Source organism: Mytilus trossulus, chromosome 2 (assembly GCF_036588685.1).
Source record: "Mytilus trossulus isolate FHL-02 chromosome 2, PNRI_Mtr1.1.1.hap1, whole genome shotgun sequence".
NCBI lineage: Eukaryota > Metazoa > Mollusca > Bivalvia > Mytilida > Mytilidae > Mytilus > Mytilus trossulus.
The window spans coordinates 31,132,654-31,147,445 of record NC_086374.1 but is presented as its reverse complement, the minus strand read 5'-3'; the positions used below and the strand labels follow the sequence as shown (position 1 = coordinate 31,147,445).

The following is a 14,792-nucleotide window of genomic DNA, read 5'->3' as shown; positions in this document are numbered from 1 at the left end:
CTGTATGTCCCTTTTAGTCATGCCGCTCTCCATATTTCTGTTCTTGAAAATCCTTGGCTTTCAAATAATTGGTTTTGAGCATTTATAATTAAGGTAAATCCAGGAAGCGGTTCGGACGGATACAATATTTCAAGGGTTGTTTCCATATTTTTTTTTACAAATTCAAGCCAAAATCTTTGCATCAGACGTAGATAAATCGTTTTCGCTGCAAACAATACACTTATACAGCAATCACAAATCAAACTGAAAAACTATTTATTGTCGATCTCCAGGCTTAACCAGTGTAACATAAGAAAAGATGCAAGAAACTCTTTTTCGGGAGGGAAAAAACCGGAAAACTTTGGTATTTTTCTATTTTCATTTACTGATATGACCACAGTTTCAGTTTATTTTGTGAAGATTTTGATATGTTTATTTAAAAGAACTAGCAGTTAGTCAATTATACATACCACTGCATACACCGCAAGATTTCTGGCATTTATGGCGAAAGTCAGTGCTATTACACATGGTTCTATCGAGTGACAGTGTTTTTTGACACTTGGGCCACGTATCTTTGCAAAACTCATTGGTGTAAGAGCCTGTGACATATTCTAAAATATATTGTTGTCGTTATAATGAAACGCTATTATATAACTTGTGACCGAACGACGCTATGGATTAAACTCGTGCTGCGCACTCGTTTAATCCATGCGTCGTTCGGTCACGCGTTGTCTTATTTTTGATATTCAAATACGGCGATAAGTTATACTTTTTATTACATTGGCTAATGGCTTTTTTTTAAAAGAAATTAATGTAGAAAACGTAAGGAACTACGCATTCAACAATTTGTTTTGATCCGACGTTATCGACGTTTTGACAACGCCTATTGTTGGATGACGTCAGAGAGTGAAATAACCACGTTTATTTCACATGTGAAATTATCGGTTTTTATTCAACTGGGGAATCAATGTAATTTATTGCAACCAACGTAATAAACAAATTTAAAATGTTGAAAACTAATTGGATAACAATTTTTAATGTGGGTGTGTGCTTAGTGGGTGGCACTTAGCACACATCCACATTAAAAATTTTGGATATCACATATCCTTCATCAAAATGATTGTAAATAGAATATTACTGATATACAATCAGGTTTTCTTAACGAATCGTGAACGAAATTTAATATGCAATGATAATGTGTTGCTCAGTCAAACTTCAGTTTTGATGGTTTGTTTGTTTTTTCGTAGTCTTTCATGTTTTGCAATAGCAATGACAGATTTTCTTCGACTTGAAAAGAGTTTTGTATGCCTGCCTTTTATCTCATGTCTTCTTTTTGTATACAAAAGATTGGCAAATGATAATTTCAATTATAAAAAAGAAACAAGGCAACATATACAAAAACCAAGCAAGCATTTTTTTCCACTTATATTTTGAATTTAAGGTAACATTTATTTCGTAACTACTATTCTTTCCCTTCCATAAATGTGACCTACCGAATTAGACTATTTACCGGATTTAATATAACATAAGCAACACGATGGGTGCCACATGTTGAACAGGATCTGCTTACCATTTCGGTACACCTGAGATCATCCTAGTTTTTGGTGGGGTTCGTGTTGTTTATTCTTTGGTTTTCTATGTTGTGTCATGTGTACTATTGTTTGTCTGTTTGCCTTTTTCATTTTTAGCCATCGCGTTGTCGGTTTATTTTAGGTGTAATACCACCATTGATTTTCCCCTATTTGTCTTTGTTAAATTTGCACTTTTCAAAAAATTGTGCTGAATTTATCTTTGTTACAAATAAAGAAATACTTGGCATGAGTAAAGTTTTATCCTGTCCAGTTCTATAGAAAAAGTTTCACATAACATTTCATTGCATATAAGAAAATAACCATCATTGGAAGTTAACCAATCAAATTTCTTCCCTTATTCTATCTGTGTACAAGGTTTGGTCACCATGTAACCTCAAGATTACAAAATTTTCTATAGAATTCACAAATAAAAAATAATGGTGTTTTGAAATACCCAAGACATATGTTTATGACACAGATATAGTTTTACTGCAATAAAATGTAGGATTAATAACCTACAACGGTCAAATTCAAGGGAATATTTTTTTAGACCTACTTTCGTATGCAACCGGATGTGACGTACCATGATTTGGTGGTATTACACCTTTAGATTTATGAGTTTGACTGGCCCTTTGGTATCTTTCGTCCCTTTTTTTTTTTACAATATATAGATTAAAGTATTATTGTGTGAGAACATCTACTAATAATATTCGTACCCGTTATGAGAATTAGAGCCATGCTGAAGTAAACTGCGGTGTCATAACAAAGCACCATATTCTTAAATCACTGGTTTCACTTTGCAAAGAAAAAAAGTGTTTTTACCCCATGGTCGGTCAAAACTTGTAACACAATGACTTGTTATATAATATGTTTCTAGTTAATATTCGACCAATTTTAAACGATGGTATTTTGTTGATTCAATGATAAAACTATTTCCGATTTTAAGCTGATCATCTAAGGCACGACCTATGTCTAACATGTATTCTTTAACTCCAACTGTATTTTAATTATAGAAGGCGAGTGTAGAGTAAACATATGAACGGAAATCAAAGTTGGGGTATTTTTTTTTATGAACATAAAGCAGAATATACTGAGACGAGCTTTACACTTGGTTATTGAAATATTTAAACCTGAAATGACGTAATGCTGCTCCAGGATACTCAATGTATACAATTCAGTTATTTTTTTGGTTAAAAACTGGTTAAAAATGCATAGTTATACTTAAAAGGACTAACTGAAGAAGGGGATGTTAAACGATGTAAACGTCTTTTAAGATGATGAAAGGTTCAAGTATTTAGTATCTGAAATTCTTTTGCTATCAAACATAACTTTATCATGACATTCTTATTTTGTTTGCCATGAGTTGCCTAAAATGATGTATATATACATTGTGTAATTTATTGTTCTTGTTGCATATAAAAGAGGGACGAAAGATACAAAAGGGACAGTCAAACTCATAAATCTAAAATAAAAAGACAACGCCATGGCTAAAAGTGAAAAAGACAAACAGACAAACAATAGCACACATGACACAACTTAGAAAACTAAAGAATAAACAACACGAACCCCAACAAAAACTAGGAGTGATCTCAGGTGCTCCGGATAGATGTTTGTATTTTCTTCGTCTTTCATTTTTTGTAATAGCTTTGCCTGATTCTCTGTCTTTGACATAAGTGCTTTCAATGCCAACTTTGTGTCTTCTGTCTTCATTTTTTTTAAGCAAAAGATCAGTGAATGATAATATATATATATAATATATATATATATATCGTGTGGTCTAGCGGGACAGTAGCATGGGTTCGAATCCCGGCGAGGGAAGAACCAAAATTATATAGATCTAACATTGTTGGGTTGATGTTTAGACGAGTTGAATATATATATATATATATATATATACGTCTGAGTCAGTGACAACCCTACAACAGATGTATCCATCGGATCGCCATCAATGATGGTGATACATGGCTGTGTAATTTACAGATCTAACTTTGTTGGGTTGATGTTTAGACGAGTTGTATATATATATATATACAATAACATCTTCATGCCTTATATATCATGTACTGCAGTACGCCGCTAGATTAAAACTGACGTGGAAAGGTAACACATGCCCACCGTAAGCTCTTTTTATGAGAGCCCAGGTGGTCGTGTGGTCTAGCGGGACGGCTGCAGTGCAGGCGATTTGGTGTCACGATATCACAGTAGCATGGGTTCGAATCCTGGCGAGGGAAGAACCAAAAATTTGCGAAAGCAAATTTACAGATCTAACATTGTTGGGTTGATGTTTAGACGAGTTGTATATATATAGACGTACTTATGAATATAATTATTTTCTGTGACTGTATCTTACATTAATTTGTAGGATCCTTTACTATAGATAATTTAGCTGATCTGTAACAATAACATCTTCATGCCTTATATATCATGTACTGTAGTACGCCGCTAGATTAAAACTGACGTGGAAAGGTATCATATGGCCACCAAAAGCTCTTTTTTTGAGAGCCCAGGTGGTCGTGTGGTCTAGCGGGACGGCTGCAGTGCAGGCGATTTGGTGTCACTATATCACAGTAGCATGGGTTCGAATCCCGGCGAGGGAAGAACCAAAAATTTGCTAAAGCAAATTTACAGATCTAACATTGTTGGGTTGATGTTTAAACGAGTTGTATATATATATATATTGAGAGTAAATTATATGGCCTTCCAAATACCGTTTCGATCCCTAACATCGCTGAAGAGACATATACTGTCGAAATCTAGATCTGGTGTACTAAAGGAATATTGACACCGAATGTTTGTGGCAATACATCGTAGCCACAAGTTAACAATTTTTTTTTCTTTCTGTGACGTATTAAATTTATATTCAGATCCAGTTTGTTACATCTTGTGATCAATTTTATTTGGCAATCGTCAATGGCAGTCAGCAGGGTTAAAGAACATCAGTTGTTCGACCTGTTAGTCAAATGCGTTTTGTTTAAATATACTTTTTCACTTTTTTGGTCTTTTGGAAAATGTTGTTTGTGCTGTTTTTAGACCCTTCTACAACGAAATTTGTTTGACATGCACACGTATAAAAATTGCGGTTTTTATCCAACGCAATCATAGGTTTGAACGTAGTTTTCAATTTAGACTCGTTTATATATATATATATATATATATAAAACCAAGCACGCCTTTTTCTTTCTTTCATTATTTTGAGTTAATACTGACACTCAGTATAATCATATTTTTAGTAATATAGTGAGAATAGTAAATATTATTCGTACCTGTAATGAGATATAGAGCCATGCTGAAATATAACGTGATGTCATAACGAAGCATCATATTCTTAAACCATCACTGGTTTCCCTTTTCATAAAAAATGCCTTCCCAACATGATCGGTCAAAAGTAATATACACGATAACGTATTATATAATATGTTTCTAGTCAATATTCCACCAATTTTATACGATGGTATTTTGTTGATTCAATGATAAAGTGGTTTCCGAACTGATCATCTACGGTTCGACATATGAATTACATGTATACTTTAACTACAAATGTATTTTAATTATATAAGGCGAGTGTAGAGTAAACATATGACGGGAAATCAAAGTCGGAATATTTTTTTTTATAAACATAAACCAAAATATACTGAGACGAGCTTTAAACTTGGCAATTGAAATATTTAAACCTGAAATGCCACATTGCTGCTAAAGGATACGCAGTAAATGTAAATAAATTATATTTTTGGTTCAAACTGGCAACACATGACAAGATGGTCAAACGGAAGAAGGTGGTTTTAAACGTTAAAGTATTTAGTATTTGGAATTCTTTTGCTATCAAACACGACTTTATAATGTAATTATATTTTGTGTTTGCCCAGAGCGTCCTAATATGAGTTATGCATTGTGTTTGCCCAGAGTTGCTGCTTAATATGAGTTATGCATATAGTGTTTGCCCAGAGCTGCCTAATATGAGTTATGCATTGGGTTTGCCCAGAGCTGCCTAATATGAGTTATGCATTGTGTACTTTTTTGTTCTTGTTCAAGTTGTTGCATATAAGTGACTCTGAGTTGGTAAACATGAATGTCTTGCCTAACAAATACCTGAGGTATGCTTGTGCCTTGGTACCTTTTTAAATGCATTTTCAGATAAAAGACAGAAAGGCTACTGTTATATACAGTCATGACCTTAATAATAAAAGTAAGAAGATGTTAAATAACTGTTTATGGCATAAATATTCATCTGTGTTATTAACATGATGAACTGTATTCAAGATCGGAAAGAAAAAAATGGTATTTGAAACTAAGAACATTCAAATTGAAAATTATGCAAATAGAATTAATGATAAATTTTACATGTTTTTTTGTGTTTTTTTTTACCTAAGCCGTATTTGGAATAACTTTTTGGAATTTTGGGTCATCAATGCTCTTAAACTTGTATTTGTTTGGCTTTATAACAATTTTGACCTGAGCGTCACTGATGAGTCTTATGTAGACGAAACGCGCGCCTGGCGTATGAAATTATAGTCCTGGTACCTTTGATTACTATTTACTTGGGGGTAAGAAGCGGGTTTTTTTTCGGTTAGGCTTAAATTATTTTACCAAGAATCAATCCATATACAACAGAAACATCTACAACTTGAAATTTTAAGACTTTCAAATCAAAGGCAAATACTAATATTGAATTTGGAAGGATAGTTTATGTATTCGTTTTTATTCTGTAGTTAGTCACCATTTCGGTTTTATCATATAAAAAAGAAGATGTGGTATGATTGCCAATGAGACAACTATCCACAAAAGACCAAAATGACACAAGCATAAACAATTATAGGTCACCGTACGGCCTTCAACAATGAGCAAAGCCCATACTGCATATAGTCAGCCACAAAAGGCCCCGATAAGACAATGTAAAACAATTTAAACGAGAAAACTAACGGCCTTATTTAGTTAAAAAAATGAACGAAAAACGAATCTGTAACACATAAACAAACGACAACCACTGAATCACAGGCTCCTGACTTGGGACAGATATCATGTTTATCTATTATATAGTCAATTTATAAAAAAGATACTGTTTGCAAAGGTATGAATTATTCTTAATAATAAGGATGCTCTTATCCCAGGTAGAAAAACTTACCCGTATTAGTCAAAACTTTTTGGAACTTTTGTTCCTCAATGCTCTTCAACTTTGTACTTGTTTTGGTTTTCAATTTTTTTTTTCATCTGAGCGTTGGTTAGTCTTATGTGAACGAAACGCGCGTCTGGTGTTTACATTTTAAACCTGGTACCTTTTGTTAGCTATTATTCGTGTGTTTGTCCGTCATATATGTGCTCCCATTTATTTGTATTGTAGTCCTGTCATAAAATGTTGCCATTGCAATGTTATATTTAACATTGCCATACAAGTGGGAGGTTTGGCATACCACAAAACCAGGTTAACCCCGCTTTTTTTCCCCCTTAAAATGTCCAGTACCAAGTCAGGAAAATGGCCATTGTTATATATTAGTTCGTTTCTGCGTGTGTTACATTTTAATGTTGTGTTCTGATGTATCGTAGTTCTCGTCTTATATTATTTGATATGATTTCCCCAGTTTTTGTTTGTTTCTTACCCGGATTTGTTTTTTTCTCAATCGATTTATGAATTTCGAACAGCGGTATACTACTGTTGCCTTTATTTAATATGTTGTTTTTTATAAAGAAAATCAGGCCCATGACCTCTTTTTGTTTTGAAAGTATGAAAATAATTTCTTTCATTGAATTTTAACCAGTTTTATTGTTTAATGTTTTCTTTTAAAATAAGGAAAATAAGTTTTCCCTATGACCCATTTGAAATAATGTGATTTTGTTAAAATAAATGAACTTCATTGAAAAAAACCAGGTCCTTGACCCTTCAATTTTGATATTGAAATTTGAAAGACATTAATCCAGAAATCTTTAACAAAATTTAAGGTAGAATCTTTCGTTAGACATTTAGACATCCTAGATTCCTTAAATTGCCATTTTTAAAATAATGAATTTGTTTTTGCTGTATTAATACTATGATGATTCAAATGTATGCGCCATATCTAAAGACATCTACAATTATAAATGTAAGTTATAAAAGCACACTAAGGTGTTCTGTTTATTGTGTTTTTTTTTAAAAGAGACCAGCATTTGTTGAGCCGATATATAATGCTATATGTTGATACGAAATATTTGCCAATACTATTTATAACATCATCATATATACGAGCTTTATTTGACAAAATCTTGCAAAAAATTTGCGTCGCAATGCTTCTCACTTTTTGTTAGTTATTTATTTGGTTATTTTTTTTTTCTCTCTCTAGTATCATCACTGATGAGTATTTTGCGTTTCGGTGTTGTGTCGTTGTTCTCCTCTTATATTTAATGCTTTTCCCTCGGTGTAAGTTTGTTACCACGATTTTGTTTTTTGTCCATGGATTTATGAGTTTTGAACAGCGATATACTACTGTTGCCTTTATTTATAGACGAAACACGTTTGGCACGGTACACAAGTTTAAGCCGAGTATCTATGATGAGTTTTTATTATCCGATACAAGTACAAACTAAATGCTTTATTCGAGTGAGAGATACTTAGTGGGTATCTTAATGAGAATGAGAAGGGTCAAACAATAGTATATAATACAAAATATACCATAATGGCGCCTCTTTCATACAATTAGCATGTTACTTCATTGAAAATATTCTAATGTAATAGCATTATTCTGCTTTTCCACCAATAAAGCATTATGTTAAATGTGTGTCATTCGTTTAAATTTTGTTATGGTCTACCTAAGCATATTCCTTTGGCAGTAGCAGTATGACGTTTGATTGACATCAAATCCATTCCTAGAATAGCTGCACCCATCAAACAAAGGCAGACAATACCTCCGATTCCCAATGACCGCGACGATTGTCTATCATCCGATGCAGACACATGTTTACTGACATACGACGATAACAGTTTTTTGTCAACTTTTAGTTCCTTTTCTAATTTCTTAAGCGATGACGAAAGAATGACTTGCAATTCGTCTGTTGTGTAGTTTGACCCATTCTTGACTGGAGAACATGGACACTGACAGAGACTGGTATCTAAAATTTTTATCAATCAATAGTTAAAAAAAGTACATTACAATTATGATTTAATCATTCAATTTCTACATAAGAAACTGCCTATACCATGTCAGGAATATGAAAGTATTTATCCATTCTGTTGATATGTTTGAGCTTTTGATTCTGCTATGTGATCAGGGACTTTCTATTTTGACTTTTTTCTCGGAGTTCGATAGTTTTTGTCATTTTACCTTTTATCAGGAAGTCTGTTAATATAAAACACATACAACTAAGTTGAGAATTTGAATCATAAAAAAAAAGAAGATGACTTGTGGTATGATTGACACAACGAGACAACTTGCCACCAGAGACCAAAATGACACTTAAAGAAAAAAATAATCATAATTTTGTGTAATTGTATTGCCATTGATGAGTAAGGCATTATTAAGAAACTAAGGTTTCAAAAATTTCACCCTAGATATATTTTGGTATTATTTTTCAGTCCATTCTGGTCATATAACTCTTCAAATGTTTCGGATTTATAAATCCTTGACTTTTTAATAATCCTCTATAATCGTTCCGGATGAAAGATAATCCAGAAATGTGCTAAAGAGTAAAATCACAAAATACTGAACTCCAGGAAAATTTCAAAACGGAAAGTCCCTAATCAAATGGCCAAATCAAATGATAAAACGCATCACATGATTGGACATCAACTGTCATATTCATGACTTGGTACAGGCATTTTCAAATAATTTGACAATTGTTTAACCGAAATCATGTTTTCCTTAATATTCTGCCATTTGGCATTGTTTAGAATATAAATCACTGTAATCATGGAATTATACGAGTTGTAAAAGTCTTTTGTTAAGAGGAATGTTATATCTATAATGTTTTTTTTTGTATGATGGGTTGCTATCTCATAAACCTGTACTTAAATTTTTAAGAAAAAAAAAATCAAATAAATCCATACCTGTTAACATTTTTATCTGTATCACACTTCCCTCTGCCCATCCGTATCGGTTTTTCATAGAACAGGTGTAGTTTCCCTGGTTAGACAGATCTGCAGCATGGATAGTTAATGAAGGTGCTCGGGTTGATGACCCACTGTATTTTGTATGGTCTGTGTCATTGGTTATAATTATACGGATGCCGTTTTCTGAAGAGTCGAAGTTCCAACGCACATCGAGTACTGTATAATATGAAAGGTATGCACACACGAGAGTCACATTGTCACGGTTGATAAACGATATAGATGTCTGTGGAGTTTGTATGATTGGAGGGACCTTTCCTAAAAATAAATGAAAACTAATACATATTCAGCTTAGTGTGAAAAATATATCAATTTCATATGGAAGTTTTTAAGGAAAATTACAGAAAACCTTTGTAAAAGAACAAACAGGTATTTCAACGAACTTGTGAAAAGACTATGTTTTCTTTACTGATATCAGTTTGGATTGCATGAAAACTCATCTGTAGATCTTACCTGGACATTCAGCTGAATGTTGGTTAACACTTGAATTATCACAGTTTTCTACAACAGATGGAACAATATTTGTAGAATTAAATTAAGTGTCAGTGTGTGCTTGCAAATAAATTGAACAAGTAGACTTATGAAGAAAAAATAACACATGTTAAAGAGAATTCGTCTGATCAGTGACGTTTACATTTTCCGATGTCAAACACGCGACTATACATTAATAGTTGATGTTAATGCAGTCACAGGACTTCAAATATTTCAATCATTTATGGGTTGATTTAAAATACATCTATAAGTAAGCAATGAATGTGATTGTTTAATTGCATAGATGCCTTTTGTGGTTCTTTGTATTTGTTTGTTAAGAGATCGTGACACAGTGATGACTGATGTATCCATATTTTGACAATTTTACCTATGACGTCTGTTTTGTTCACGCATCGTTGTAAATACAATGGAACTTGATGCGACTGTCATACAAGTGAGAGGTTTAGCACATAAAACCAGGTTCAATCCACTGTTTCCTACATCAGGAATTTGACAGCTGTTGTCCATTTGTTTGATATCTTTTATCCTTTGATTTTGCCTTTTGCCTTTTGATTTTTGATTTTCAGTTTTGAATTTTCATCGGAGTTCAGTATTGAACTGGTTGTATTCGTATTTTAATTTCGATTGCATGCCCATTGCGGTACATTCATGTAAAGCATCAACCACTTTCCTCTTTAGTTCAAAACTGAAGAAATGTAATGTTTTTTTCTGATCATATTTTTTAATTTTTGTTAACCCTTGGAATACACACCTGACATATAAAAGATAACTTCTATATATTTAGCAAAAGTTACACTTGACGCGTTTGTTGGATTTTTGCTACCTGAAACAGACAAAAAATAATATTTTCGAAGGGTTAAATAATTCGCAGTGGTGTCTTGCCATGACTTTGTTTGGACTTGTTTGTTTGCTTTTTGACCTTGAATGTTGTCCCTAATATTTTTTTGACTGAGCATTTGCATTCAGATATCTCAGATCAAATCTATTCGTTCACAGTGTATTAATTTACGTATTTTGATTGAGTTAGGCCTGTCAATTAATATTTTATTGTTTGTTTTTCTACGTTGTGATATAATGCTATTGTTTCAGGAAAAAGGTAGAAGGATTGGATCCTTTAAAACGTTTAATACCGCTGCAAATGTTTTCACCTCTCCGTAGTCAAGAATCTGACGTACAGTAGTTGTCGTTTGTTTATGTAATTTATACATGTTTCTCGTTTCTCTTTTTTTTATATAGATTATACCGTTGGATTAAATGATTTTACACTAGTTCGGTGTGAGCCAAGAATCCGTGTTGAAGGCCGTACATTGACTTTTAATGGTTTACTTTTAAAAAAATTGTTATTTGAATAGAGAGTTGTCTCATTGCCACCACACCACATCTTCCTATATCAATTTGAAAATGATCATTATTTTCAGTTCCAAATTCTTTTATGTCTATGCATTTGTATATCTCAAAGTAACTAGATAATCATTTAAATAAATATTTCTACAAAAAATAAAAACGAATGAGAAGTTATCATCAAATAAATCTTTTTACAAGTTATATATATAGCACGCCTTTTAAGAATTAACTTATTTAATTCACGAAAAGCGTAGCTTTGAGTGGATTAAATATTTAAATGTGTCATATCATTCATGTTTAGTAAGGTTTCATTTGTGTTTTTAAGGAATTTTTATCTCTAAAAATATTTTTTGTAAGAGTTACAAATACATCTTTAAAGTTTTGCAAAAGCGTAAACCGGATGCCAAAATTACATTTCGTGGACCTTTATGTAATATCTATGTTAAAGATTTCAACAGAAGTGTACCAATTGTCCTAGCAACAATCTCGTTCTCGCGGAATCATTCTCATACATTAACTTGTCATGCGCAGACAACGGGTGAAACATGTTGAGCAAAAAGTTCTTTCCAGTCTTCATCACATGCAGTCAACAACCGATTTGTAGCACTTGGGATTCGTGTGACTTATTGTTTATAGGGTTTAAGCAACATTAAAGAACATTTTAAAATGTCAAAGAAAAGTTTTTACAAGGCGACAAACTTCTTGATACTAAACTCATCATAGATACCAGGATTGAAATTTTATACTTACACCAGACGAGCATATCTACAAAAGACTCATCAGTGACGCTCGAACAAAAAGATATTAAAAGTTTTTCAAAAATTTCAAATTTTGTTAACAGTTAATTTATAATTATGAACATATCAAGGATAACTCAAGTCAAACACTAGGTATTATCAATCGATGAAACAAACATTGTTGTTTATTTGCTTTTCCTACAAGTTTATTGAACGCATACACCAGCTTTATGTACGTTATGGAGGTAATATTTATATAAATATTTCAGGAATGACTGTAATAATTTTTTGTCTATGAAAAAATATCATTAAAAAGTGTGGTGCACATTGAATAACCCGAGTAGCGTGTTATTTTAAAGTGTGCACCACATTATTTATGTTATTTCGAATAGACAAAAAAAATATCAGAGTAATTCCTTATGATTTAATTCTAAAAAGGAGTTTATAATGACAAAAAGTTTCATGATGTTGTGGTCACATGCCAAATTTGTGTCTATGAGCAGATAGACAAAACAATTTGAACCAATCAGAAAACGTGTAACATCCAAAATAAAGTATTTACCTGTAAAATTAACTCCGTTTATTGAGTAAAAAAACAGTGGAGAATTGTCGTTATCTTCTGTATAGTACATACCAGCATAAAGTGTGTCATTTCTTTCATTCATCCAAATAAACTCGTAGTCATAAAAAGTACTGGAAATAAATGATTGTGTATACATCATATTATATACATCCTTGTCTGTAAAATATTCGGCTTTGAGCACTCATGGTTTAAGTAAATATAGAAAAGCAGCTCGTACAAATTACATGTATAAAGTGTTGTTTTCACTGTTTATAGATCAACCAAATTCATTCAGAGCTGAATCTATGATCTTTTTTGAAATAATAAATCATACAATTATACAAATCGCTTACATACATGACACAGTATCCGTAGTGCTATGAAAACCAACGAACTGTGTCTAGACAAGATTCTAAAAAAACTTTAACTACATAAGTCATTTCTTACAGAGACTTTGTTATAACAAAGTTAATTCCCCGCCACATTATGTATGAATGTGCCTGTCCAAAATCAGGAGCCTGTAATTCAGGTGTTGTCGTTTGTTTATGTGTAATCTTTTTTTTTCGTTCTATTTTTTTTGTACATAAATAAAGCCGTTAGTTTTCTCGTGATTCACATTTTGGGGTCTTTTATAGCTGACTATGTGGTATGGTCTTTGCTCCTTGTTGAAGGCCGTACGGTGACCTATAGTTGTTTATATGTGTCATTTAGGTATCTTGTGGAGAATTGTCTCATTTGCAATCATACCACATCTTCTTTTTTTATATATATTTTCAGAGTGGAGTGCGGGGAATACAGTTTATCTAGTTTTTAGTGATCACACACAGCCATGTCAATGGAATTTTTATTTTTTGTATGAACTGTGTTATTTAAGTTAATGTAATATGTATAGTTTATTTTGAATATACTTGATGATGAAATTATCAGTTGATTGTGGTACACCATGCCAGGTACTATATTCAGCAGCCCGTGACATCCATTCCTCAATTTTCAATGTTGTAGGATTGGTATACTTCAGACTGCGCGCCGTATCGCCATAAAATACAAATATCTATAAAATTAAGAAGAAACAGAGTGATACAAAATGTAATTATCTTAACTTAATATTAAAACAAAATTTTAACAGGTTGGCTCATTGATTTTCGATTCAACTACTGAATTACATATAAATTGAAAAATCGAGAAAACATGACAATTTTAAAGATTTTTCGCAAAAACGCTTAATAAAAAAAAAGGGACAGAAAAAATACTAGGTAGTTTGGCCTTACCCTTGAGACACAGCTAACGTCTGCGTAATCTATATAATCATGTCGGTAAAGTCCACTTGTACTGTAAGTACCGCAATGAACTTGTTCCATATTCCAAAAGTCCATTACACGTATACCACTTCCGTTGTCCATTTTAAGAACTGGAAACATGTAATTACCTACAGATGTAAACATATTAATTGTTAAACATATAATGTGTCTGAACTTGAATATTTTCAATTAAGGTCAATGTATTCATCAACAGGAACCCTTATTGTTTTTCCTTGATTGAGCATAATATTTTTGTTTCCACCAATAACTAAGATTGCTACCATAGCTGAAAATGAAACATAAATTGTCTATTTTGCAATCATACCATATTGTATACTTTATATATAAGGGTTACATTCATAAATTGTCTTAAAAATCTCGAAACGATACCAGATAAATAAATCCGACTGGGGCAAAAATTATCAGAATCTCAAGATCTATCGATTTGTTTTCTCTTATATTCGAGAGTTTGCCAATTATCTTAAGTTAAGTAAAGCTTGTACTTATGCTATACACTTCCCAAGGTAAGGTGAGGCTTGAGCGTTCACAACCATATCTATTTTATGTGTACATACTAGTCAAGGGCATGTAGCTATGAAGTTGTTGTTGGTTCATGTGTGTCATGTTAGTTTTCTCGATTGAATTGCTACACATGTTTCATGTCGGGTAAAAATTATGTTTTAACTGACTATACGGTATGTGTTTTCCCCATTACGGGGACCTAAAATTTGTTTTTAATTC

The 14,792-nt window shown here is 32.4% G+C and overlaps 1 protein-coding gene across 1 annotated transcript; it reads right to left on the bottom strand.

Moving 5' to 3' along the window:
* Positions 1–7,978: 7,978 nt before the first annotated feature.
* Positions 7,979–13,790, bottom strand: LOC134705046 (uncharacterized). Its single transcript, XM_063563818.1, has 6 exons — positions 13,662–13,790; positions 12,754–12,884; positions 10,862–10,933; positions 10,072–10,119; positions 9,559–9,876; positions 7,979–8,624 (listed from the first exon to the last, which is right to left on the bottom strand). The coding sequence occupies exons 1-6, from the start codon at positions 13,727–13,729 to the stop codon at positions 8,314–8,316; spliced, it is 948 nt and encodes a 315-aa protein (XP_063419888.1). The 5' UTR covers positions 13,730–13,790; the 3' UTR covers positions 7,979–8,313.
* Positions 13,791–14,792: the final 1,002 nt, after the last annotated feature.